Source organism: Rhinoraja longicauda, chromosome 24, assembly GCF_053455715.1.
Source record: "Rhinoraja longicauda isolate Sanriku21f chromosome 24, sRhiLon1.1, whole genome shotgun sequence".
Taxonomy (NCBI): domain Eukaryota; kingdom Metazoa; phylum Chordata; class Chondrichthyes; order Rajiformes; family Arhynchobatidae; genus Rhinoraja; species Rhinoraja longicauda.
Window position 1 is genome coordinate 13,467,717 of NC_135976.1, and position 25,299 is coordinate 13,493,015.

Here is a 25,299-nt window from a genome sequence, read left to right on the forward strand (position 1 = left end):
CAGCGGTAGAGTTGCTGCTTTACAGCGAATGCAGCGCCGGAGACTCAGGTTCGATCCTGACTACGGGTGCTGCACTGTAAGGAGTTTGTACGTTCTACCCATGACCTGCGTGGGTTTTCTCTGAGATCTTCGGTTTCCTCCCACACTCCAAAGACGTACAGGTTTGTAGGTTAATTGGTTGGGTAAATGTAAAAGTTGTCCCTAGTGGGTGTAGGATAGTGTTAATGTACGGGGATCGCTGGGCGGTACGGACTTGGTGGGCCGAAAAGGCCTGTTTCCGCGCTGTATATGTATGATATGATATGAAGAAGGATTCTGTCCCAAATTGTCGTCTGTCCTTTTCTCCAGAGATGCTGAGTTACTCCAGCACTTTGTGTTTATTTTCTGGATAGGTATATAGATAGGATAGGTTTACAGGGATATAGGCCAAATGCAGGCAGGTGGGACTAGTGTAGATGGGCATGTTAGTCAGCATGGGCAAGTTTGTTCGAAGGGCCTGTTTTCATGCTGTGTGACTCTATCTATTAACTCTGTTTCTCTCTCCACAGATCTCCTGAGCACCTCCAGCTTTTTTTCTGCTTTAACTTCTGATTTCCACCAGTTGCAGTTTGTTCTTGCCTTTGGTGTAACATATCTAGGTTTGCTGACGATGCACATTTAGGTAGCAACATGTGGTGTGAGGAGGATCTAGGAGGCTTCAAGTGGTCATAGTTTGCCAGTGAATACTTGAGAACTTGGAAGTTGGATTATAATGTGAGCAAATGTAAAGTCAGTTTCTCTAGTGGAAGAAATAGAAAGGCAGAGTAGTTTTTCAATGTTGGGAGATTGAAAAGGAGAGCATAAATCTCTGTACATAAATCACTGGAGATTAAAATATGCAAGTAAAACAATTGGAAACACAGATGGCATTTGGCCTTCATTGTAAGAGGATTTAGTACAAAAATAAATATGCTGTGGTGACACCTGGTGGCAACCCAAGGGCAGAACGAACCATCGGCGCTAGAGGGCGGCGTCTCGATGTGGGAGGCACTAGCTACGGGGTCGGTACCTGAGTTGGTATTTAAGACCGGGCAACGCCCGTGACGGGCGAGGACGAGTAGGGAGCTGTTTTGGAGAGAATAAACACGTCTAGTACATGCAACTCGTGTCCGATTAGTTTTTGGCGGGATTCCTTCTCGTCCCGCTACATTGGATCACGTCGGGGTCACCAATGTAGCGGGATGAGAAGGAGTCCCGCCAAAAACTAATTGGACACGAGTTGTGTGCACGAGACGTGTTTATTGTCTCCAATACAGCTTCCTACTCCTCCTCGCCCGTCACGGGCATTGCCCGGCCTTAAATACCAACTCAGGTACCGACCCCGTGGCTGGTACCTCCCACATCGAGACGCCGCCCTCTCGCGCCGATGGTTCGTTCTGCCCTTGGGTTGCCACCAGGTGTCACCACAATGTCTTACTGCAATTAGATAAAGCACCTGCGGTATTATGTGCTTCCCCACTGCAAGAAAAATAAATTTGCAAAGCGCAAGTGTAATGAAGGATCTCTGGATTGTTTCCTGGTAGAATGGGCAGGATTGTCCTTTCAGGAAAGATTAAGCAGACTGGGTCTATACTCTTCTTGCAATTTAGGAGGAGCGATGATCTTATTGAAACACAAAGTGATTCAGTGGAATGGATGCAGGGTTGTTCCTCCTGGTTCAGGCATTGTGAACCACAAATCACATTGTCGAAGTCAGCAATAAATGATGGATGAGAGAGAGACACAAATCTTCACAGAGCAAGTTATGAATCCTTTGGTTCTCAACCCAGAACAGCTATGGAGTGTGTTATTGAGTATGTTATTGAGTATGTTCAACACAGATGTGGATGCATTTTTGGATAGCAATGGAATCAAGGGACATGAGGTTAATATAGATAAATGGCATTGGGATAAATGATTATCCATGATCTTATTGTATGGAGAAGCAAGCACAAGCGATCAATTGGTCCATTCCTGCTTCTGTTTTTATTACTTATATTGCACTTCATGGATTATTTTCAAAAACTGTCATTGATTATTTCTGGAAATTTTGACCTTGGGTTTTCTTTGAAGCTATAAACATTCTGAGTATCAGGCACAGTCCAGCTGCAAGCTGCTCCACCTAAAACGTCACATTATTACATGATTTGTACGCAAATGTTAACGTAAAATAATGGGCAGGTTACATGTATCATCGTAATATAAAACAATTAGTATTTGTGAAATGTGATACAAATTTAAATTATTGTATGGGTCATGTACATCAAGTAGTTTTAAATGTTTTATTTATATGATTCACCAAAGAGAAATCAAGAACATTACAATTGTAGTGTAACAGCAGAATTTAAATTTAGTGAAAGGAATATTTCCTTGTCAGAATTGCTCTTGGTTGTCTTCAGTTAGAGCAATTTGTACACCACAACAACTCAACATAAACGTATATTTCCCTATGGTCTAAGTACATTTTCACTACGTTGCCTTTTGTATTTTTATTTGCCCTCTTCACGCAAGTAAAGACAATATCAGTAGCACAACACGGTCCAAGAAACAGGAGCTGCCTTCTTTTTAACCCTAATGATATGGTGAGATGAAATGGCTAGTTTATGGCTGAAGGCTAAATTTCTGGCTTTATAACTTTATTAAATACAGTGAACTTGAGCATTCAACGTGGCAAAATGTCATTAAGTATTCTCCAGCGTAGGTCTGCATATATTTCTAGTTTGAAAAAACACGATAAATCATGGAAATGGCAGTGCACAGCATAAAGGAAGCATTAGTGAGCAGTAGTAACATTTATTTTTGCCAACCTGACACTACTGAAAATGAAATGCATGTATCATTTATTGGAATATCGAACAACTTTGAGCAAATAATCTACAAATCAAATGATGCCACAACAAAACGCAGAACAAAGTTTTATAATCAGGTTAAATGCAGATTTAACAATTCTCCCAGGGTGATTCCCAGGGCCTATTCTTTGTACTTTTTTTGAAGATGAATCAATGAACCAACTCACAATGCATCTATGTGACTCAGTGGTAATGACACGAGCTAATGCTTTTTTCCCCATCCAGGTTGCTTAGCCATAAATACGAAAACTCTTTGCAAAGTTGCTTCATTCTGTAAAGCAAAGTGAAACAATCATTTTTTTTGCATATTCACTATTCACCTACATCAGTATATTAAAATATTGCTGTATTAAATGAAACCATTTATGATATTGAGTATAGTTTATTGTCACGTGTACCAAGGTACAGCAAAAGCTTTTGTTGTGTGCTGACCAGTCAGCAGAAAGACAATGAATGATTGCAATCGAGCCATCGACAATGTACAAATACATGATATGTTGAAAGACTGGAGCGACTAGGCTTGTATACACTGGAATTTAGAAGGATGAGAGGAGAATTATCGAAACGTATAAGATTATTACGGGGTGGGACACGTTAGAGGCAGGAAACATGTTCCCAATGTTGGGGGAGTCCAGAACAAGGGGCCACAGTTTAAGAATAAGGGGTAGGCCATTTAGAACTGAGATGAGGAAAAACCTTTTCAGTCAGAGAGTTGTGAACCTGTGGAATTCTCTGCCTCAGAAGGCAGTGGAGGCCAATTCTCTGAATGCATTCAAGAGAGAGCTAGATAGAGCTCTTAAGGATAGCGGAGTCAGGGGGTATGGGGAGAAGGCAGGAACGGGGTACTGATTGAGAATGATCAGCCATGATCACATTGAATGGCGGTGCTGGCTCGAAGGGCCGAATGGCCTCCTCCTGCACCTATTGTCTATATCCCTAGACAAGGGAGGGGAGGAGGAAGGCAGGGAGGAGGAAGGAGAGGGGATGGGGAGAGGGGGAGGGGGAGGGGAGGGGGAGGGGAGAAGGAGGGGGAGGAGGGGAGGGTGCTGCACCACTGCAGGAGAGGTTTGGGCCCAACGGGTCCACTTGGTCTGGTATGTAATTAAAATGTGAAATGCCTGTGTTTACCTCTGATGGTTAACCTGGTGGAACAGGTAGCTTTCCCAACAGAATTCTCTGCCATAACCATGTATTCTCCATTTTCTCTTGGGCTTGCATTAAAGATGTAAAGGGAACACACCCCATAGACATTTGTCGCCCAGAAGTTTGCATAGTTCCCGATATAAGTATTATTTTTGAACCAGGTCACATTGGGTGGTGGGTGCCCTTTAACAGAGCAGCTCATACAAACGTCAGATCCAGGGGTTGCAATGTGCGTCTTCAACTTCACAGTAAATTGAGGGGCACTCGTGTTGTTTACGCCCTTCTGTTTTGGGACTTTGAAAGCAATGTGATCTGCAAAAAGAAAGATGATTGCAATTTAAAGAGAATCTATTTCACATCATAAACCTGACCATTTACAAACTTTGCCACAACAGTAAACATTTCATAGAATCGAAGATCTGGAAATTAGAACATGGAACATAGAAGATAGAACAGTGCAGCAAGAACATTGAACATAGAACAGTACAGCGCAGAAACAGGCCCTTCGCCCCACAGTGTCTATGCCATGATGCTAAGTTAAACTGTTAAACTGCGTGGCACGTTGGTGCAGTGGTAGTGCTACTGCCCTAAGGTGCCAGAGACCTGGGTTCGATCCTGACTACAGGTGCTGTCTGTACGGAGTTTGTACGTTCTCCCCGTGACTTGCGTGGGTTTTCGACGGGATCCTCGGTTCCATCCCACATTCCAAAGACATAGTTAATTAGATGTACAGTTAATTGGCTTGGCAAAATGTTATGAATGTAACATTGTCCCCAGTGTGTGTAGGGGTGGTGTTAATGTGTGGGCATCGCTGGTCGGTGTGGACACGGTGGGCCGAAGAGCCTGGGTCCATGCTGTAAATCTAAAACTAAAATTAAAAAACTAATCTCATCTGCCTACACGTGGTCCATATCCCTCTGTTCTCTGAATATCCATGTGCCTATCAAAAACCCTCTCACATGCCACTATCATACCTGCCTCCACCACCACCCCTGGCAGTGCATTGCAGCCCACGCCACCCTCTGTGTAGAAGAACTTGCCCCACACATCTCCTATAAACCTTGGCTCCCTCACTTTTAAAGCTATGCCTTCTCATCTTTGATGTTTCCACCTTGGGATAAAAGGTTCTGGCCGTCAATGTTATCTATTCCTCTCGTAATTTTATATTCTTCTATCAAGACTCCCCCTCAACCTCTAGCTTTCCGGAGAAAACAATCCAAGTTGCGTTCAACCTCTCCTGATAGCTGACACCTTCCAATACAGGTAGCATTCTGGCAAACCTCTTCTGCACCCTCTCCAAAGCCTTCACATCCTTCCTGGGATGGGGCATCCACAACTTCACACATTCTCCAAACGCGGCCTAACCATAGTCCGATGGAGCTGAATCTTGACTTCCTGACCCATGCAGTAATGCTGAATGCACTCTATTGTAGTGACTAAAAGAAAGGTCCTGAAACGAAATATCTGTCATTCTCCAATCAATGGTACAAAACGTGATCTTCTGCACATGCTGGGTGTTTTAATCTGTAAGTCTAAGTTGGTTCCATTGAAGGAGATGGAACTAATTTCAGAAGAAGAATAGAAGAAGATACTGTTGTAATTTAATTTAGTTTAGGTTAGAGATACAGCACAGAAACAGGCCCTTCAGCCCGCCGAGTCTTCACTGACCAGCGATCTGCGCACACTTACACTATCCTACACACGCGAGACAATTTTTAACTTTACCAAGCCAATTAACTACAAACCTGTATGTATTTGGAGTGTGGGAGGCAACCAGTGCTCCTGGAGAAAACCCACGCAGGTCAGGGGGAGAATGTGCAAACTCCGTACAGACAGCAACCGTAGTCAGGATTGAACCCGGGACTCTGGTGCTGTAAGGCAGCAACTCTATTGCTGCCCCATTGTGAGGCCCAAAAGTATGCGACAAAACTGGAAGTAATTCTCTACTGTATGAGATTATGCTTATTTTAGGTAACGAACACACAAACCCTTGCCCCTCCCTTTTCTCCCAAAAGACCCCCCCCCCCCTTCCTTTCTTCCCCTCCCCTCACTCCCCTCCCTTGAACCCTGGCTGATCTTACACCACTTTCACCCCTCCCCCTGCACCTGCATCCCTTTTAATGGTTACACAATTCACAACCTTTCTACACTCGAGTTTCACAATTCACAATGCTTTATGTTTTGAGCTTACACCTGTCTTTTCATCCCTGGCCTTTGTCGAACAATCTGCTGATCAACCCTCTCCCCTCCCCCCCTTCCCACTCATCTATTACTGTGCAGGAAGGAACTGCAGATGCTGGTTTACACCGAAGATAAGCACAAAATGCTGGAGTAACTCAGCGGGACAAGCAACATCTCGACCTGAAATGTCACCCATTCCTTCTATCCAGAGACGCTGCCCGACCCGCTGAGTTACTTCCGATATGTTTTGTCTTTCTTTGATGCTTATTTAAAATGTTGGAAAGTACGTATTTCCCCTCACAAGCTTCAAGTGCCGAACAATGGAATTTAAACCTGGCAACTTTGTGTTAGGTGTTAGGTGTTACAGCTCGCAACAACCTGAAAAGGGACCCACCTTTCTGCTTCACAACACACCATGGCTCCTGTGTGTCTGAAGATTCACTACAACCCAAGTCATTTTTTGCCAGCACCCTGAAGTGGTATTTACGCCCTGGAATCACATTTATGACTGTAAACTTATTGTTAAAGATGTTATCTCCCACGGTGTGCCACGATGGTCTGCCTGAATCTCTTTTCATGACGACGTAATGCAGATGATCATCAAGAAGTTCATCTGTGGATGGTTCCCAAGAAACTGTCACAGTGTTGGGGACATTTTCATTCAGTGTCAACAGTCCAGGAGGTTTGGGGATCGCTGCAGAATAATGAAAACCGGAGAGTTACTGATGTGCAGAAATAATTTGACTGTTCTAATCATTTATATCCAATTCAATTCTTCATTCCAGCTATGCATAATTCATGGTTACTTATTTAGTTTAGTCTAGTTTAGCTTAATTAGTTTAGTTTGGTTTAGTTTAGTTTAGTTTAGTTTAGTTTAGTTTAGTTTAGTTTAGTTTGGTTTAGTTTAGTTTAGAGATACAGTGTGGAAACAGGCCCATTGCTCCCTCACCTGTCCGCACCGACCAGCGATCCCTGTACATTAGCACTATCCTACATCCTGGGGAGAGTTTACAATTTTTACTGAAGCCAATTAACCTACAAACCTGCATGTCTTTGAAATGTGTGAGGAAACAGGAACACCCGGGAAAAGCCACGCGGTTACGGAGAGAACGGACAGACTCTGTAAAGTCAGAACCCGGGTCTCTGGCGCTGCAAGGCAAAATCTAGAGATTGTGGAATTAACTCTAAAATCATGTTCTATAATATATTGATGTAAATGGAGGCCCTTTAGTTTTCATATGTAAAAATGAATGTGAATGAGTTAAATAAATACCTGTAGCTCTTATCTCAAAGCTAAATGAATCTTGTCCAAAAGCATTCTTAAGTATTATGGAATAAATTCCAGAGTCAGATCTTTGGCATGCTGAAATAAAAAGCTGCGTGCCATCATTGGTATTAGTCACCGTTGTATGTTTTGACAACGGCAATCCATCTTTGACCCAAATTATTTCAGGAAGAGGTGATGCCTAAAATAAAGATACAAAGCATCAGTAAGCCTGGAAATTACTGATTAAAATAGGAAGAAATTACAAAATTAGATAAGGTGAGTTCCTTATTATGATCAATTATTATATATCAAATATAAAGAGACCCCATTAATTGCTTCTACTTCCTGAGATGATTGTGGAGCTTTGGTATATCAGAGAGGATTCTCTTGAACTTCTACAGGTGTACAGTAGAGAGCATATTGTCTGGTTGCATCACGGCCTGGTTCAGCAACTTGAACGCCCAGGAGCGAAGAAGACTGCAAAAAGCGGTGAACACTGCCCTGTCCATCACGGATACTGACCTCCCCACCATTGAAAGGAAGAAATTACAAAATTAGATAAGGTGAGTTCCTTATTATGATCAATTATTATATATCAAATATAAAGAAACCCCATTAAGTCGCTGCCTCAAAAAGGCAGCCAGCATCACCAGAGACCCACACCACTCTGGCCACACATTCATTTCACACCTGCAAACGGGAGAAGGTACAGGAGCCTGAAAACTGCAATATCCCGGTTCAGGAACAGCTTCTTCCCTGTAGCCATCGTTTTATGTATGTGTGTGTGTATGTATGTATGTATGTATGTATGTATGTATGTATGTATGTGTGTGTGTGTGTGTGTGTGTGTGTGTGTGTGTGTGTGTGTGTGTGTGTGTGTGTGTGTGTATGTATGTATGTATGTATGTATGTATGTATGTATGTATGTATGTATGTATGTATGTATGTATGTATGTATGTATGTATGTATGTGTCTGAAGTAGGGTCTTGACCCAAAACGTTACCTATTCCTTCTCTCCAGAGATGCTGCCTGTCCCGTTGAGTTACTCCAGGATTTTGTGTCTACCATGTGTATGTATGTATGTATGTACGTATGTATGTATGTGTATGTATGTATGTATGTATGTGTGTACGTGTGTGTGTATGTATGTATGTATGTATGTATGTATGTATGTATGTATGTATGTATGTATGTATGTATGCATGCATGCATGCATGTATGTATGTATGTATGTATGTATGTATGTATGTATGTATGTATGTATGTATGTATGTATGTATGTATGTATGTATGTATGTATGTATGTATGTATGTATGTATGTATGCATGTATGTATGTATGTATGTATGTATGTATGTATGTATGTATGTATGTATGTGTGTGTGTATGTTTACATATTCTGTTGTACTGCTGCAAGTAAGAATGTCATTTCATTCATAAAACACTCTTGGCTTGACTTTCTTGACTCACTTGAAAAGGCATCTGGACTTGAAGTGAGTTTCCTTCTTTGATGATCATAAAACTTTTAAAAGTTTCATCCAATCTAAACTTGGGGGCCACTGAAATATAAGAAAGAGACAAGGTATTAATCCAAGGAATCAAAAGAGATGTCCAAGGAACATTTTACTGCCAGTTCAGCTTTGAACATGATAATGTATCAGGTAGACTACACTTTCAGTGCAGATGAAGGCTCTCAACCTGGAATGCGAACGGTCCATTTCCTTCCATAGATACTCTGCAGGTGAGTTTCTCCTGCTGCTCTTCGTGTTTTAATTAACAGTTAGTCTCTGGTATTCAGCATTCAAACAGCAGATGTATTAATGTATTAAAACTACAATTCATACAAAAACAACAAAAAACACAAAAGACAGACGGACTGCAGGCAAGCCGCAGCTGCGGCTTATTATTTATCACGTGTATTGAGGTACATTGAAAAGCTTTTTGTTGCGTTCCATCCAGTCAGCGGAAAGACTACATGATTACAATCGAGCTGTCCACAGGACAAAGGGAATAACGTTTAGTGCAAGATAAAGTCCAGTAACATCCAATTATGGATAATCTGAGAGTCTCCAATGAAGTAGATGGTAGCTCAGGACCGCTTTCTAGTTGGTGATAGGATAGTTCAGTTGCCTGATAATACCTGGGAAGAAACTGTCCCTGAATCTGGACGTGTTGCATTTTTGCACTTCTATACTTCTTGCCAGATGGGAGAGAGGTGAAGATTAGAGGACCTAGGTGTAGGGTAAAGGGTAAGAGATTCAGAGGAGGGAGTTTTTACAATTGGTGAGTGCTGAATACCTGCAAGAATACCTGAAAGGATAGAGTCATACAGTGTGGAAACAGGCCCTTTGGCCCAACTTGCCCACACCGACCAACATGTCCCACCTACACTAGTCCCACTTGCCTGCATTTGGCCCATAACCCTTTAAACCTATCCTATTCATGTACCAGTCTAATTGCTCCTTAAACATTGCGATAGTCCCTGCCTTAACTACCTCCTCCAGCAACTGGTTCCATACACCCACCACCCTTTGCGTGAAAAGTGAAACCCTCAGATTCCTATAAAATCTTTCCCATTTCACCTTAAACCTATGCCCTCTGGTTCTCGATTCCCCCACTCTGGGCAAGAGACTCTGCAGTCAAATGCTCTACCACTGAGCTATACCCCCAGGGTCAAGAGACTCTGTACGTCCATCCGATCTATTCCTCATGATGTTGTACACCTCTATAAGATCACTCCTCATCTTCCTGGTGGAGGATGTTGACCGCATTTAAGAAGTGTCAAGACAAGCACTTAGATGGCTATGGGTCAAGTGCTGGAAGACGTTACTGATATGGATGAATGTGGTGGGTCGAAGGGCCTGTTCCCATGCTGCAAGACTCTCAGTAATATCGTGCACACCAAACATGCTTAATAATTCTCAGCACATATGTGGATTAAGTACTCTTAATAATCTATATTCAGGGGCTAGTAAACCATTGCAGCGTTCAGATTGTATCTATCGATAAATCAATACATGTTAAATTAGAAATATACTTACCTGGTGGCGGCATAGCAAGGACATAATTGTCTAATTCTAAAGGCTCCCCCAATCCTCCATCGTTGACTGCTCTCACACGTAAAAAGTACATCCCCATTGCCTTTAGATTTTTCACGGTATATGAAGTCAATCCAACAGGAACAGTGTTGCACCTGGTCCAGCTTGTACTTCCAGAAGATTTCATTTCAACTATGTAACCTTTTGCCACTTCATTGCCCTGGTATGTTGGTGGCGTCCAGGCTAGAGATGTGGTTGAGTAGGTGGAGTCTGTCACCTTGAGGTCTCTCACAGCACCAGGTGGCTCTGTGTGTGGAAGGAAACGTAGAAAGGAGATGAGGAAGAATTTTGTTAGTCAGAGGGTGGTGACTCTGTGGAATTCATTGCCACAGAAAGCTGTGGAGGCCAAGTCAATGGATATTTTTTAGGTGGAGATTTAAAAAAAAAAATGTTTTTAAATTTTTTTTAAATTTGGAGATTGACAGATTCTTGATTAGTACGGGTGTCGGGGTTATGAAGAGAAGGCAGGAGAATGGGGTTGAGAGGGAAAGATAGATCAGCCATGATTGAAAGGTAGAGTGGACTTGATGGGCTGAATGGCCTAATTCAGCTCCGATAACTTATGAACATGAAATAATGAAGGTATAGTTCTAACATAATCGTGTACAGTTTTGGTCTCCTAATTTGAGGAAGGACATCCTTGTAATTGAGGCAGTGCAGCATAGGTTCACGAGAATGATCCCAGGGATGGCGGGACTGTCATATGAGGAAAGATTGAAAAGACTAGGCTTGTATTCACTGGAGTTTAGAAGGATGAGAGGGGACCTTATAGAAACATATAAAATTATAAAAGGACTGGACAAGCTAGATGCAGAAAAAATGTGCCCAATGTTGGGCGAGTCCAGAACCAGGGGCCACAGTCTTAGAATAAAGGGGAGGCCATTTAAAACTGAGGTGAGAAAAAAACGTTTTCACCCAGAGAGTTGTGAATTTGTGGAATTCTCTGCCACAGAGGGTAGTGGAAGACAAATCACTGGATGGATTTAAGAGAGAGTTAGATAGAGCTCTAGGGGCTAGTGGAATCAAGGGATATGGGGAGAAGGTAGGCACGGGTTATCGATTGGGCCATGATCACGATGAATGGCGGTGCTGGCTCAAAGGGCCGCATGGCCTCCTCCTGCACCTATTTTCTATGTTTCTAACTTATAAGCATTTAGCAACATTTGCTGCATGCCTGACAAATGTTGAAAATCCAATCTCAAAATTCTTCCTCATTTCAATGGATCAGTGGTTCTTTATCATCACATATGCACTGCACAGTGAAATTCTTTTTGCATAGCTCATATATGATCGAGTTGCCATATTATGGCGCCATTTACAAAAGTCCAAAGTCCGGTCCACGCGCTCGATGTGCTGGAGCTGCTCCCGATCCAGGTAAGCCCCAGGCTGCTGCAGGACCTCCTCCAGTGCCCTAGACCGGCTCAGCCCATGAACTGAAATCCCTCTCCATACCCGACTGCCTCTGTGTCCTGGGGATGCCTCCTGCCGCCAACATCGAAGGTGCTGGAGGCAATTCCCCGGTCCCTCTCCCACCGGCCCACTCCTCACGTCGATCGTCAACCACAATTTTTTTAAAAAAAATATTTTTATTAAAAGTACGGTAAATTACAATAATACAACAGATATATCTTAATACATTTTTTATACCGCTTCATTTTTTTGAGCTTTAAGAAAAAGATAGAAGTAAAGAAGTAGGGAAAGAAAGTGCGCAAGAGTCGTGAAGTGCAAGAGAGTGTTGGGAAAAGAAAGCCCCTTGGAAAAGAAGTAGAGAAGGAAGTAAAGTAAGAAAGTAGACCCTAGAAAAGAAAGAAAAAAGGGGTAGAAACAATCGCCACAATTTTTTAACATGGGAGTTCCATCTTCCCTGTCCTTACTGTTCTATACCCTCATCATCTTCCCACAGCCCATCTATACCCTCAAAGCTCCTTTGGATTTTCATCACAATCTATTCTGCCATCCATATTTATATCACCAGCAAACTTGGATACTTTACATAAAAGCTGTGGAGGCAGGTGGGGGAGAGATGAGTGGCGATCATCACCACTCATCATTGAACTCCACCAAGAGCGTTTGACGGACGATAATGCCCTGCCCCAGCTTGACATCAGCGCCGCACGGTGGCGCAGAGGTAGAGTTGCTGCCTTACAGCACCTGCAGTGCCAGAGACCTGGGTTTAATCCCGACTGTGGGATGCTGTCTGTACGGAGTTTGTACGTTCTCCCCGTGACCCGCGTGGGTTTTCTCCGAGATCTTCGGTTTCCTCCCACACTCCAAAGCCGTACAGGTTTGTAGGTTAATTGGTTTGGTATAAGTTGTCCCTGGTGTGTGTCGGATAGTGTTAATGTGTGGGGATCGCTGGTCGGTGCGGACTCGGTGGCCAGAAGGGCCTGTTTCCATGCTTATGTTTGGAGTTTATACGTTCTCCCTATGACCGCATGGTTTTCTTCAAATGCTCCAGTTTCCTCCCAAATTCCAAAATGGCGCACAGGTTTGTAGATAAATTAGCTTCAGGTAAAATTGTAAATTGTCCCCAATGTGTAGGACAGACTGGTTTGTAGGATAGTGCTAGCGAACGGGGTGATTGCTGGTTGGCGCAGAGTTTGTGGGACATAGGACATTTCCACGCTGTATTTCTAAAGTCTAACAACTATTAAAAATGAAATTTCAGGAAATATTTTATTAATATTAATAAATATATTTTACCTACTAAATAAAGATAGTCTGAATATAGTCTAAATATTTTACCTATTAAATAAATCAGTCTGAAGAAGGGTCTCGGCCCGAAACGTCACCCATTCCTTCTCTCCCGAGATGCTGCCTGACCTGCTGAGTTACTCCAGCATTTTGTGAATAAATAAATAAAATAATATATTTTCTGAAATGTCAATGAAAATATTCTTAAAGGATTTAGAAAACATTAAATAAAACACATAATTTAATTGTATAAGTTATCATGGGAGGACTTACTGATGGGCTCCCGAGCAAATACTGGATCGGTTTCACAGCTGGGCTCCCCTAACCCAGAAGAATTCACCGCAGTCACTCGAAATTCATACTCCAGTCCTTCAACAACATCAGTGACCGTCCACTTCTTTTCTGCGTAAAATAGGCCCAAAACGTTTTAAGAATCAGAGCAGCCTTAAGATGCTTCCTTTCCCAATGTTCAGCTCAACTAATGAACTCGATGTACAATTAAAATGGACGTCGGCTCTTAATTTTTAACTTTTCAGATTCAAAGCATTCAGATGAATGTCCCTGACCTGCTTGCATGACAGCAGCTTCTGTAACAATAATGCGGTCTGAACATTGTGATTTATATGTAGCATTTAATATTAGATTGTACCTAAAATGCAACTGTTAAGTGCAAATATGGTTGTACACATGCACGCCTGACCCCCTACAATTGGACTCCCTACTTTTGATTCTGGTTCTAGATGTTTCTTTGTCTACAGAGAATCATTATTGTTCTAAATTCCTTTCAAATCATGCTAACAATAAAAAGTAAGGCATTTGTTGCAGTCTTCGACCAAGGTACATTTTGTTCTGACAAAATAATAAATGTGAATATTTTGCTTCATTCAAAATTCTTATCGGAGGTAGGGACTTCAACTATCAGCCATTTATGGTACGCCCCTAACAAGATGGCTGGAATAATTTGGAGCATTAAAATTCACCTCATTAATAAAACCCATCAAGATTAGGCTTGATTTGGTTGAGGTTTAGGCTGATTATTGTCATGTAAACCTGAGGTACAGTGAAAAGCTTTGTTTTGCATGCTATCCAAATAGATCAGATAAACCATCCATTGATATAATCAGTTCAAACTCAAGAACAATAGATAGAGCAAAGGGGAAGATACAGAGTGGAGAATATTGTTCTCGGCATTGTAGCTCATCAGTTCCTTGTCTGCGGTCATGTAAAATGGTGAAATTAGTTGAAAGGACAGTAAAATGGCCTGTCATGGAAATTAGAAATAAAAACAGAAACTGCTGGAACCACTCAGCAGGTCGGGCAGCATCTGTGGAAAGAGAAAGCGAATTAACGCTGCAGATCAGAGACTGTTCATCTGGAAAGCAAGCGGTTTCTTTTTCCACAGATGCTGCCTGATCTGCTCAGAGTTTGCACGAATTGTTGTTTTTGTACGTGAAATTTATTGTCAGACACTGGTGAGCGTTAAATCGTTGATAATTTTATAGTGATTCTGCAAAGGGTGGAAGTCTAATTACCTGTAACTGGAGCTTCGGTGACCACACTCCAGGTGTTACTGCCCTTCTTGCGCTTTTCAACAACGTAGCCAATTACTCTGGAACCTCCGGCCTTTTTTGGGGCTGTCCATGACAAAGTGACGGACTTGCTGTTTGCATTGAGGATTTTTGGGATTGCAACAGGTCCCGGAACATCTGGGAAATATATTTATCCAAATGTTATATTTGCTAGCTATCCTCCAGCTTTATATAATCAAGGCCGGGACTCGGTTCGACATTACTAGAACCCACCTCTTCTCCCGGCGGTAACTGCTTCGGATAACAAGGCTTCACTCAAGCCTTCAGAATTCACTGCCCAAACTTTGAATTTATAATTCTTTCCAGGCTCCATTTTGGTAAAAGAATATGTTGTTTGTGACCCATCCACTTCACCGACTTTAGTCCATGTATTCCTTCCCACAATTTGTCTTTCAATGATGTAGTGTTTTATAGGTTTTCCGCCATCATCTTTGGGTGGCTTCCATTTAAAGGAGATGCAGCCTTCGGAACATTCTAGAACCTCCACAGGCCCCTGAGGTGCCTGAGGTTTATCTGGAAAAAAACATCAATAAAAACTTGAATAATTCATTTCAAATCACACTGGATATTTTTCCTGGCATTAAAGTGTAAGGTTTGGTTTATTATTGTCACGTGTAGAGTGAAAGGCTTTTTGTTGTGTGCTATCCAGTTAGTCAAAGACGATACATGATTATAATCAAGCTGCCTACAGTGTACAGATACAGGATAAAGGGTATAACATTTAGTGCAAGATATGTCCAATAAAGCCCCATTAAAAATAGTTCAAGGTCTCCAATGAGGTAGATGGTAGTTGTACGAAAGAACTGCAGATGCTGGTTTAAACCAAAGATAAACACAAAATGCTGGATTAACTCTGCAGAGCAGGCAGCACCTCTGGATAGAAGGAATGGGCGACGTTTTGGGTTGAGACCCTTCTTCAGACTCTAGCTGGTGGGTCGGGACCGCTCTCTAGCTGCTGAGAGGACGGTTCAGTTATCTGATAGAAGTTAAATTGTTAAAGGCTAAAGATTTTTTTCTGATGTTTAAAACATTGGCAATTTGTGATTATTTGTGCTTTCAAAAGACTATGTCATTTTGCAACTACAGATGGTACTTTCTGGAAACACTGTAATAGTATTATGTTTTCTTTAACTCACTCAAAATAAAGAACTATATATAATGGCTCTGGAAGTCTGGGTCTTGCTCATATTATTATTACCCTTTATTGGGTTTTTTTCAGATGGCTCCGTACTATCTAAAGAACTTTGTTTCTCATTGACACTCGAAGACTTAAATGAACAGCATGCATTGTCTTTATTTTCAGACAGCTAAGAAAAATGAGTGATTTCTGCACAGAATATGTTGCATTAGTATCTGAAATGCTACAAAATGATGCTAAGTTGTCGGTATCTACAATAATATGAATTTCTCATCATTAGTTTGCTTAGTTTATACAGTATGGAAACAGGCCCTATGGTTCACCAAATCCACACTGGGCTTACACTAGCTCGATGTTATTCCATTTGTCATCCATTCCCGACACATTAGGGGCAAATTTACAGAAGCTAATTAACCTACATCTTTCCTAACTTCTTTTCTCCTAACTCACACTTCTTTGGGATGTATGAGGAATGGAGGAGACACAAGGAGAACGAGAAAACTTCACAAAGACAGCACCCAAGGCCAGGATCGAACAAGGCCAGGATTGTGAGGCAGCAGCTCTACCAGCTGCACCATTGTAGTTCTGTTAATGAGAGATAACATTGCACAGTAGAACAGCTTGGCATGCCCACATGGGAAAACTAAAGGCACCGTTAGCATTTTCTATCTCATCCATGTGGGATAAAGTCTAGTTTTTTTCCAGACATGGGTAAGAAAAGCATGAGAAGCATTAGTCTCCACTAGCGCATTGCGTCAGCCGCTTGTCAGTAGCCAAGCTACGCACAACAACCCCAGGCTGCAAGTAGACAATGGGGAACAATCAGCACACAAAAGGCTATTCATAATCTCAATGTGAATTGAGGTGTTAACTGGCCAGATATGGGTTGAATTTGATATAAGTAGGTGACGAAGACAAAGTGAAAAGTATTTCAAAAGGAACAATAAGAAATGGATACACTACCAGTGACAAACAGGCTAATGTTTGCACTTGATGTACCACTTTCATTCTTCAGTTTAACTGTTAACATTCCGCTGTCCTTCCTATTGCAGTTGGAGATGGACAATCGCGTAAAATCTCCAATGTTGTTGATTTTGATTCTGTTGTCAGTGAGCAGTTCATCTCCATCCTTGCACCAAGACACCTTCATGGGTGGTTTTCCTGTGAATGGCACTTTCACTGCTGCAGACTGGCCGGCCTTTACAACAATAGGATCCTTTCCCAGCTGGTCCAGCACATCCTGATCAAATCCTGGTGGATCTAGATGTTAAACCAGTGGCAATAATGAGAACCAAGGACAACAACGCACAATAAATAATCACTTAGAAATTCAATTTTCTTGAAATATTATGCACTCCGTGTTTTTTATGAAATAGTTTTGTTGCCATCATCTACTATCTGCATATATATTATGGCAAAAATGTGCACATATATTACATACATTAACTAACCACAGGATGAACACATCAGATGAGTCTTTTTTCCCAGAGTAAGAGAATCGAGAAACAGCGGACAATAGGTTTAAAATGAGGGAGAAAAGATCTAATGGGAATCTGAGGGGTAACTTTTTTTACACAAAGGGTGGTCGGTTTATGGAATAAGCTGCCGGAGGAGGTAATTGAGGCAGGTGCTATCGGAACGTTTAAGAAACATTTAGACGGGTACATGGATAGGGTAAGTTTATGAGGGATATGGGTCAAAAGCAGGCAGGTGGGACTTGTGTACATGGGGCATGTTGGTCAGCTTAGGCAAGTTGGGCTGAAGGGCTCGTTTCCACACTGTATGACTCCATGACTCTATGACACCATGCTGCAAATGATTGATGGTGCTCTACAGGGAAAATGCATTTTGTTGCAACTTATGCGATTTGTATCATAATTCATTTCACTTCAAATTGCTGGAGGAGGCATATTAATGTGACTTATAAGGAATCTTTCACCGAAAGTATCCAAATTTTGAAATAGTCAAAACAAGGAACTACAGATGCTGCTTTACACAAATGGACACAAAGTGCTGGAGTAACAACTGGCCAGGCAGCAACTCTGGAGAACATGTATGTGACGTTTTAGGTTGGGAGCTTCATCTTCTAATGAAAAGTTATCAGCCCAAAACTTTAACTCTGTATCCCCCTCCACAGACGCTGCTCAACTTGCTGAGTATCTTCATCATCTTCTCCTCTCTTCATATCAGTATTTATATGTAGGTAAATCAAAACAAAATAATTCAGTAAATTCAAATACTTTTAAAGCCATTTGAGGTGCATGAATATGAGTAATTGCAAATTATATCCTATTAATGAATGGGATAATGGTTGTCTTCTAAATTAATATAATGATGTATCTGCAAATGGAAAGATAAAAAAACCACCTCTGAGACAATAATAAATAAGTATTCTTTTTTTTCATTATTGAAAGAAAAAAACAACCTATGACAAGGTACAAATAAATTTAGCCCCAAGAATCTTGCTGAAATCTTGACCAAAAGTGCCCCAGCAAAAATACTGGAATCTTGTGCAAAACACAATGTGCTGGAGGAACTCAATGGGTCAGGCAACATCTGAGGAGCGAATGGACAGATGATGTTTTGAATAGGCTTGTATTCATGGAGTTAGAAGGATGAGAGGGGATCTTATAGAGACATATAAAATTATAAAAGGAGTAGACAATGCTAAATGCAGGAAAAATGTTCCCAATGTTGGGCGAGTCCAGAACCAGTGGCCACAGTCTTAGAATAAAGGGGAGGCCATTTAAAACTGAGGTGAGAAGGAACTTTTTCACCCAGAGAGTTGTGAATTTGTGGAATTCTCTGCCACAGAGGGCAGTGGAGGCCAAATCACTGGATGGATTTAAGAGAGAGTTAGATAGAGCTCTAGGGAGTGGAATCAAGGGATATGGGGAGAAGGCAGGCACGGATTATTGATTGTGGATGATCAGCCATGATCACAATGAATGGCGGTGCTGGCTCAAAGGGCCGCATGGCCTCCTCCTGCACCTATTTTCTATGTTTCTATGTTTCCATGAATCAGGATCATTCCTCAGACTTCAATCAAAAGTCATCTGTCCATTGCCTCCACAGATGCTGTCTGACCTGCCGAGTTCATCGAGCACTTGGTGATTTGGTCAGGAGACTTAGCCACTTTTAAAATCTTATAAAGCTAACAAGTACAGAGAGTGCAAGCCTCCAGGCAGTGTGTTTACGCAGTCTTTACATATTTGACTTAAAGTACAGATGTGACATAAAAAAAGCAACTTGTAAAATAGTAATATCCTGTGGGTGAATTGTGTTAAGTATTATAAAATGCATTGGTAATCTATGAATTATATTACTGAGTAACTTGAGCCATGAGAAGATTTGTGAAGATTGCAGATGCAATTTGTTGGTACTTCTATTGTAGGGGCCATTTACGCTTAAATTAGTTACTGTTATTATATTATGGCCATGTTTAATATTTCTAGTTTCTATTTGTCCGTACTTTGGAAGGTGGGATTTGATACGTAGAGGGGCGTGTCCACATCTGAGGAGGCTAGTGTAGCCACAGGGATTGGTGCTCAGTTTAGTCTCGGAGGATGGAGAGAAAACAGTTTTTCACCTCACGGTACCAACCACACAGTTACGACTGCGTTGTTTGAAGAGGAAACAGTTGATAAGAACGATAAGTTATGAATTATTCTTTTGATTTGTGCTACTTTAATGAAGACCGATTAATCAAGAAACAGCATTTGGAAGATTCGTTTTTCCTATTTTAGAGTGCGGCGTGTTCGTAAGCTATATCTCCACCACATCCCCGAGCAGTAACGGCTATCGAAGTTGGACTTTGCGAAGGTATAGAAACAAACATTACATCTATAATTGTAGATAAACTTGCATAGAAGAAAATTAAATCTATCAAGGGAAGGATTTTCATTAACAGATTAGAACACAGTCAAAATTTCCTTTCTTCTATAATCATATCATATCATATCATATATATACAGCCGGAAACAGGCCTTTTCGGCCCTCCAAGTCCGTGCCGCCCTGCGATCCCCGTACATTAACACTATCCTACACCCACTAGGGACAATTTTTACATTAACCCAGCCAATTAACCTACATACCTGTACGTCTTTGGAGTGTGGGAGGAAACCGAAGATCTCGGAGAAAACCCACGCAGGTCACGGGGAGAACGTACAAACTCCTTACAGTGCAGCACCCGTAGTCAGGATCGAACCTGAGTCTCCGGCGCTGCATTTCGCTGTAAAGCAGCAACTCTACCGCTGCGCTACCGTGCCGCCATGCAGCAGACTATTTGCTGTGTCACTTTTGCTCCACTTCACATTCAACTCCGACCTATTGATAGTAGATTCCAAATACGCATAAGAAAAACGTCCTGCTCAGAAATTGTTTACTATTTCACAAGTAGTACTTTTTTAGCCATCCTCCTCTGGCACCAGGCAAGTTATTACTAGATTAATACATCATACAATTTTTTGTTTGTTCTGTTACCATTATCTCTTCATCAAAAGATATAGCATTAATGTTACATTAATATTCTTTTTACATAGAACTTTCCATTTATATGTAGATGAATGCCAGAAAAATGACATTGCTGGCATTTAAACTGAAACACACATGCACTACTTTTATTCTTTTGTTCACTACCAACAACTCCATCTTCCCAGCATTACACTTAATTTGCAAGAACTATTTCTGTACTCAGCTGCTAGTTTTAATCGTGCCAAGAAAAAATGCACCCATCTTGGATTTGAATTACATTTGGTGTCACAAAAGCTACTGGAAACTTCAAAAATATATTTCACTCTACCTTTAACAAACAATAAAGCTTCTGTTCTTCCCCCATCGGATTCAAATGTGTATGTCCCTGAGTCTTCATCCTGTACATGAGCCAAGGTCAATTTTTGTACCGGTCCTTCTTTTGTGATCGTCCTTCCATTTCCGGAGGTAATCTATGAGCACATCAACAGAGATGTAATATCTGCCGATAGAGACAAAATGCTGGAGTAACTCAGCGGGGCAGGCAGCATCTCTGGATAGAAGGGATGGGTTACGTTTCGGGTCGAGACCCTTCTTCAGACTTCTCTGCGGGTTCTATTGTGTTGCCGATGCATAAAAAAACAAATAAGGGGGGGAACTATAATCAGGAAATTCCTTGCTAAAGGTAATAACTCTCCACCACATCTCCAGGAACATTCCAACGGCAGGTCATACAAATAATTGATACATCATGGTACAAAAATAAGAATACTTTGATGTGCCGGTACAACTTCATTAAAAAATGTGGTAGGTACAACTTCATTAAAAAATGTGCACAAAATACTCCTGAATTTTACATAGAGCATGGAACAGTACAGAAGATAGACACAAAATGCTGGAGTAACTCAGCAGGTCAGACAGCATCGCTGGAAAAAAGGAACAGGTAATGTTTCAGGTCGGAACCCTTCCTCAGACTGCAGGAAGGGTTCCGACCAGAAATATCACCTGTTCCTTTGTCTGTAGAGATGCAGCCTGACCTGCTGAGTTACTCCATTTTTTTGCGTCTATCCTTGGTATAAAGTAACATCTGCAGTTCCTTCCCACACATAGAACAGTGCAGCACAGGAACAGACCGTACAGCCCACAATGATTGCACTGAATATGATGCCAAGTTTAACTGATCTTATCTGCCTGTATAAAATCCATATCCCTCTATTCCTTGCACTTCAATGTGCCTATTCAAAAGCCTCTTAAGCACCACTATCATATCTGCCTCGACTAACGCCCCTGGCAATGTGATCTAGGCCCCCACCACTCACTGTGTATAAAACCTGTCCTGCACATCCCATTAAACCTCCATCTCTCACTTTATAGTTCTATCCACCAGTGTCGGGCATTTCCATCCTGGGGAAAAGATTCTGACTGTCTACCCGATTTATTCACAAAATGCTGGAGTAACTCAACAGGTCAGGCAGCATCTCGGGAGAGAAGGAATGGGTGACGTTTCGGGTCGAGACCCTTCTTCAGACTGCAATCTGAAGAAGGGTCTCGACCCGAAACGTCACCCATTCCTTCTCTCCCGAGATGCTGCCTGACCTGTTGAGTTACTCCAGCATTTTGTGAATAAATTGATTTGTACCAGCATCTGCAGTTATTTTCTTATACTGACTGTCTACCCTATCTATGATTATTAAAGGATTGGACACGCTAGAGGCAGGAAACATTTTCCCAATGTTGGGGGAGTCCAGAACCAAGGGCCACAGGTAGGATAGGCCATTTAGAATGGTAGGCCATTCAGAGAGTTGTAAATCTGTGGAATTATCTGCCTTAAAAGGCAGTGGAGGCCAATTCTCTGGATGATTTCAAGAGAGAGTTAGATAGAGCTCTTAATGGTAGCAGAGTCAGGGGGTATGGGGAGAGGGCAAGAATGGGGTACTGATTGTGGATGATCAGCCATGATCACATTGAATGGCAGTGCAGGCTCGAAGGGCCGAATGGCCTACTATTGTCTATTGTCTATTGCCTATTGCCTATTGTCCATTGCCTCTCGTAATTTTATATACATCTAAGAACTTTGGTATACTTCTACATAGTTCTTCCAATATAATTAGTTCCACAAAGAGAGTTTCAGAGCTCCACAGTCTGTGTGTTCTGAATGTAAATAATGATACACCAGTAAAGTCTAGAGGTGATAAAATATATCCACAGTGTTTTATTTCCACCAGTGGACACTTTTTTATAATATGTGATATACTCTCATGGCTGGTGGGTCAAAATCTTGGAACTGTTCTCCCATTTAACATTGTGGGAATTAAAAATAGCATCACAATAACGTATAATGTGTGGTGGCAAAACTTCAAAAGCTTTTGGAGAAGCATCCATGTTTATCAGCAGCACTTCTTCCAACTCTGAAGAAATTGTTATTTCGGAACTCAGAGAAATAAAGTTCTGGAATCAAGCTGGAGGTTACTGCTAGATGATATTATAGACCAACGTCTTTTAAAACCTTCCCCTCATAAAAAAAAACCCCACTATCCCGGAATTAATCTGGTGTATCTTCTCTACACTCCATTCATACAAGTAAAGTGCATATTGTTGTGTACATTTCGGGGGTCACTTAGTTGTAGAAAATATGTCATTAAATTGAGAAAGGTGCAGAATAGATTCACAAGGGTGTTATTGGGGCTGGAAGCCTTAAGGTGTAAGAAGAGACTGGATAAGCTGAGGCTTCTTCCCTGGAGTATAAGAGGCTGAGATGACTTTACATTTAAATCACGAGGGGCATCGATAAGGTGAATGGTCCCTTTTTTTTTCCCCAGGCAAGAGCTTGCTAAAATTAAAGGACATAGGTATGAGGTGAGAAGGGAAAGATTTAAAGGGAACCTGAGGGGCAACCTTTTCACACAGAGGATTGTGGGTATGTGGAATGAGCTGGCAAAGGATGTGGCTGAGATGGATACAATTACAATGTTTCAAAGACATTTAAGATAAAGATAGAAGATAGAATCTGTGGAATTCTCTGCCTCAGAGGGCAGTGGAGGCCAATTCTCTGAATATATTCAAGAGAGAGCTAGATAGAGCTCTTAAGGATAGCGGAGTCAGGGGGTATGGGGAGAAAGCAGGAACGGGGTACTGATTGAGAATGATCAGCCATAATCACATTGAATGGCGGTGCTGGCTCGAAGGGCCGAATGGCCTACTCCTGCACCTATTGTCTATTGTCTATTGTCTATTGTCTATAAGAGGCATGAAATGTGAAGGCAGAGGAAGGAATATAGGTGGTGGTGATGGGGGAGGGTGGAGATAGGGGATAAGGGGTCACGGAAGAGAAGGGAGAGAAAGGATGGGGGTGGGGGGGGGGAAGGTGGGGTGGGGGGGTATAGATCAGTTACAATGCAAAACTTATCAAACATTAATTTTGTGTTCTACACAAATATTGATGTCATTTAGCAATCTGAATGGTAAGATCGCAGTTTCACAAACCTCTCCAACCACGAAGTCCATACTTTAATAACTATTGGCAAAAACTCAGAAGAACAGATAGAATTAGTTAATGTTTCATTTATGTGATTTCTGCATGTAAAGCATTGAAATGTTACACGGGTGAATTTCAATGGCCAGAATTGGTTCCCATTTACTCCCAAGAGCTTTGAAATTATCAACTCAATTTGAAAATATATAATTATCGGCGTCAGAATTACCTGTACTCCATCCTTAAACCAGGAACCTTGTGTTTCATCATTCTTCATCACGCAACAAAGTTCGGCTTCCTCCCCCTTCTGGGCATTAATGTCTGACAGACCAGTTTTGAAATAGTGAGTTCCTTCTGTATTGCAGAAGAAAATCAGATGTGAGTGAACTAACCGAAAATTAATCTGATCTATGTTGTGGAATAAAGCTTACTATCGTATGGTATAATATAACGCTGGAATTTAGAGGGATGAGAGGGGATCTTATTGAAACATATAAGATTATGAAGGGATTGGACACGTTAGAGGCAGGAAACATGTTCCCAATGTCGTGGGAGTCCAGAACCAGGGGCCACAGTTTAAAAATAAGGGGTAGGCCATTTAGAATGGAGATGAGGAAAAACTTTTTCAGTCGGAGAGTTGTAAATCTGTGGAATTCTCTGCCTCAGAAGACAGTGGAGGCCAATTCTCTGGATGCTTTCAAGAGAGGGACTGGATTATTTCAAGTTCCATTCATAAATCCCCCGATATTTATTTTTAAATATTTATCTTTTTCTTGCAGCTTAAACTAATAACAGTAAGAATGAACATCACACAGGTAGAATCATGTGAGGTTCTATCTCAATTAATGAACTAATTTGTTATTATTAAGACATGTTGAAAGTATTATGGTATGATGGTCTATATGTTTTTATACTACAAGTTGGCCAAATCACTAGAAAAGATCAGAGAATTTTAAACACGAATTAGATCTAGCATAATTTATGTTACTGTGATCTTTTGTCTCCTGCTCTTCTGATGGAAATAATGACCATTTCCCACTAACTTGGGGCTCTGTGGAACGTTGAAATTAAATAGTTTAGTATGGGCAGAAGGACAAAGAAATGTATGCTGCAAAAGATTTTAATTAGGGTTATTGAAATACTAATATATGACCGATGATTAACAAATGTTCTGCAATTTCCATGTCGTTTTCAATATTTTAAAATCAGCTTACCCTCTAGGTGGTGTGCGACTTAATGTAAATGACTAAAATTCTTCGCTTCTCAGAGGTATTAGTAAATGGAATATTATGAGGCAATTCTTTACAAACAGATTTTAAAGCACTACTTCAAAGATAGATTTTATTGGGGGATGTCTGAGTTGAAGTTTAGGATGCAAA

At 41.3% G+C, this 25,299-nt stretch overlaps 1 protein-coding gene across 1 annotated transcript in view; it reads right to left on the bottom strand.

Moving 5' to 3' along the window:
* Positions 1-1,060: 1,060 nt before the first annotated feature.
* The window catches only part of LOC144605547 (immunoglobulin-like and fibronectin type III domain-containing protein 1), a 42,702-nt gene continuing 18,463 nt past the window's right edge, over positions 1,061-25,299 (bottom strand). Inside the window, exons 11-22 of the mRNA XM_078420957.1 lie at positions 24,150-24,274; positions 20,780-20,921; positions 16,942-17,238; positions 15,054-15,353; positions 14,784-14,957; positions 13,525-13,653; positions 10,501-10,803; positions 8,930-9,018; positions 7,465-7,657; positions 6,586-6,885; positions 3,996-4,322; positions 1,061-1,104 (exon numbers count right to left, since the gene is read on the bottom strand). Coding sequence (XP_078277083.1) covers positions 1,061-1,104; positions 3,996-4,322; positions 6,586-6,885; positions 7,465-7,657; positions 8,930-9,018; positions 10,501-10,803; positions 13,525-13,653; positions 14,784-14,957; positions 15,054-15,353; positions 16,942-17,238; positions 20,780-20,921; positions 24,150-24,274 — 2,423 coding nt within the window. The remainder of the gene's footprint in view (positions 1,105-3,995; positions 4,323-6,585; positions 6,886-7,464; positions 7,658-8,929; positions 9,019-10,500; positions 10,804-13,524; positions 13,654-14,783; positions 14,958-15,053; positions 15,354-16,941; positions 17,239-20,779; positions 20,922-24,149; positions 24,275-25,299) is intronic.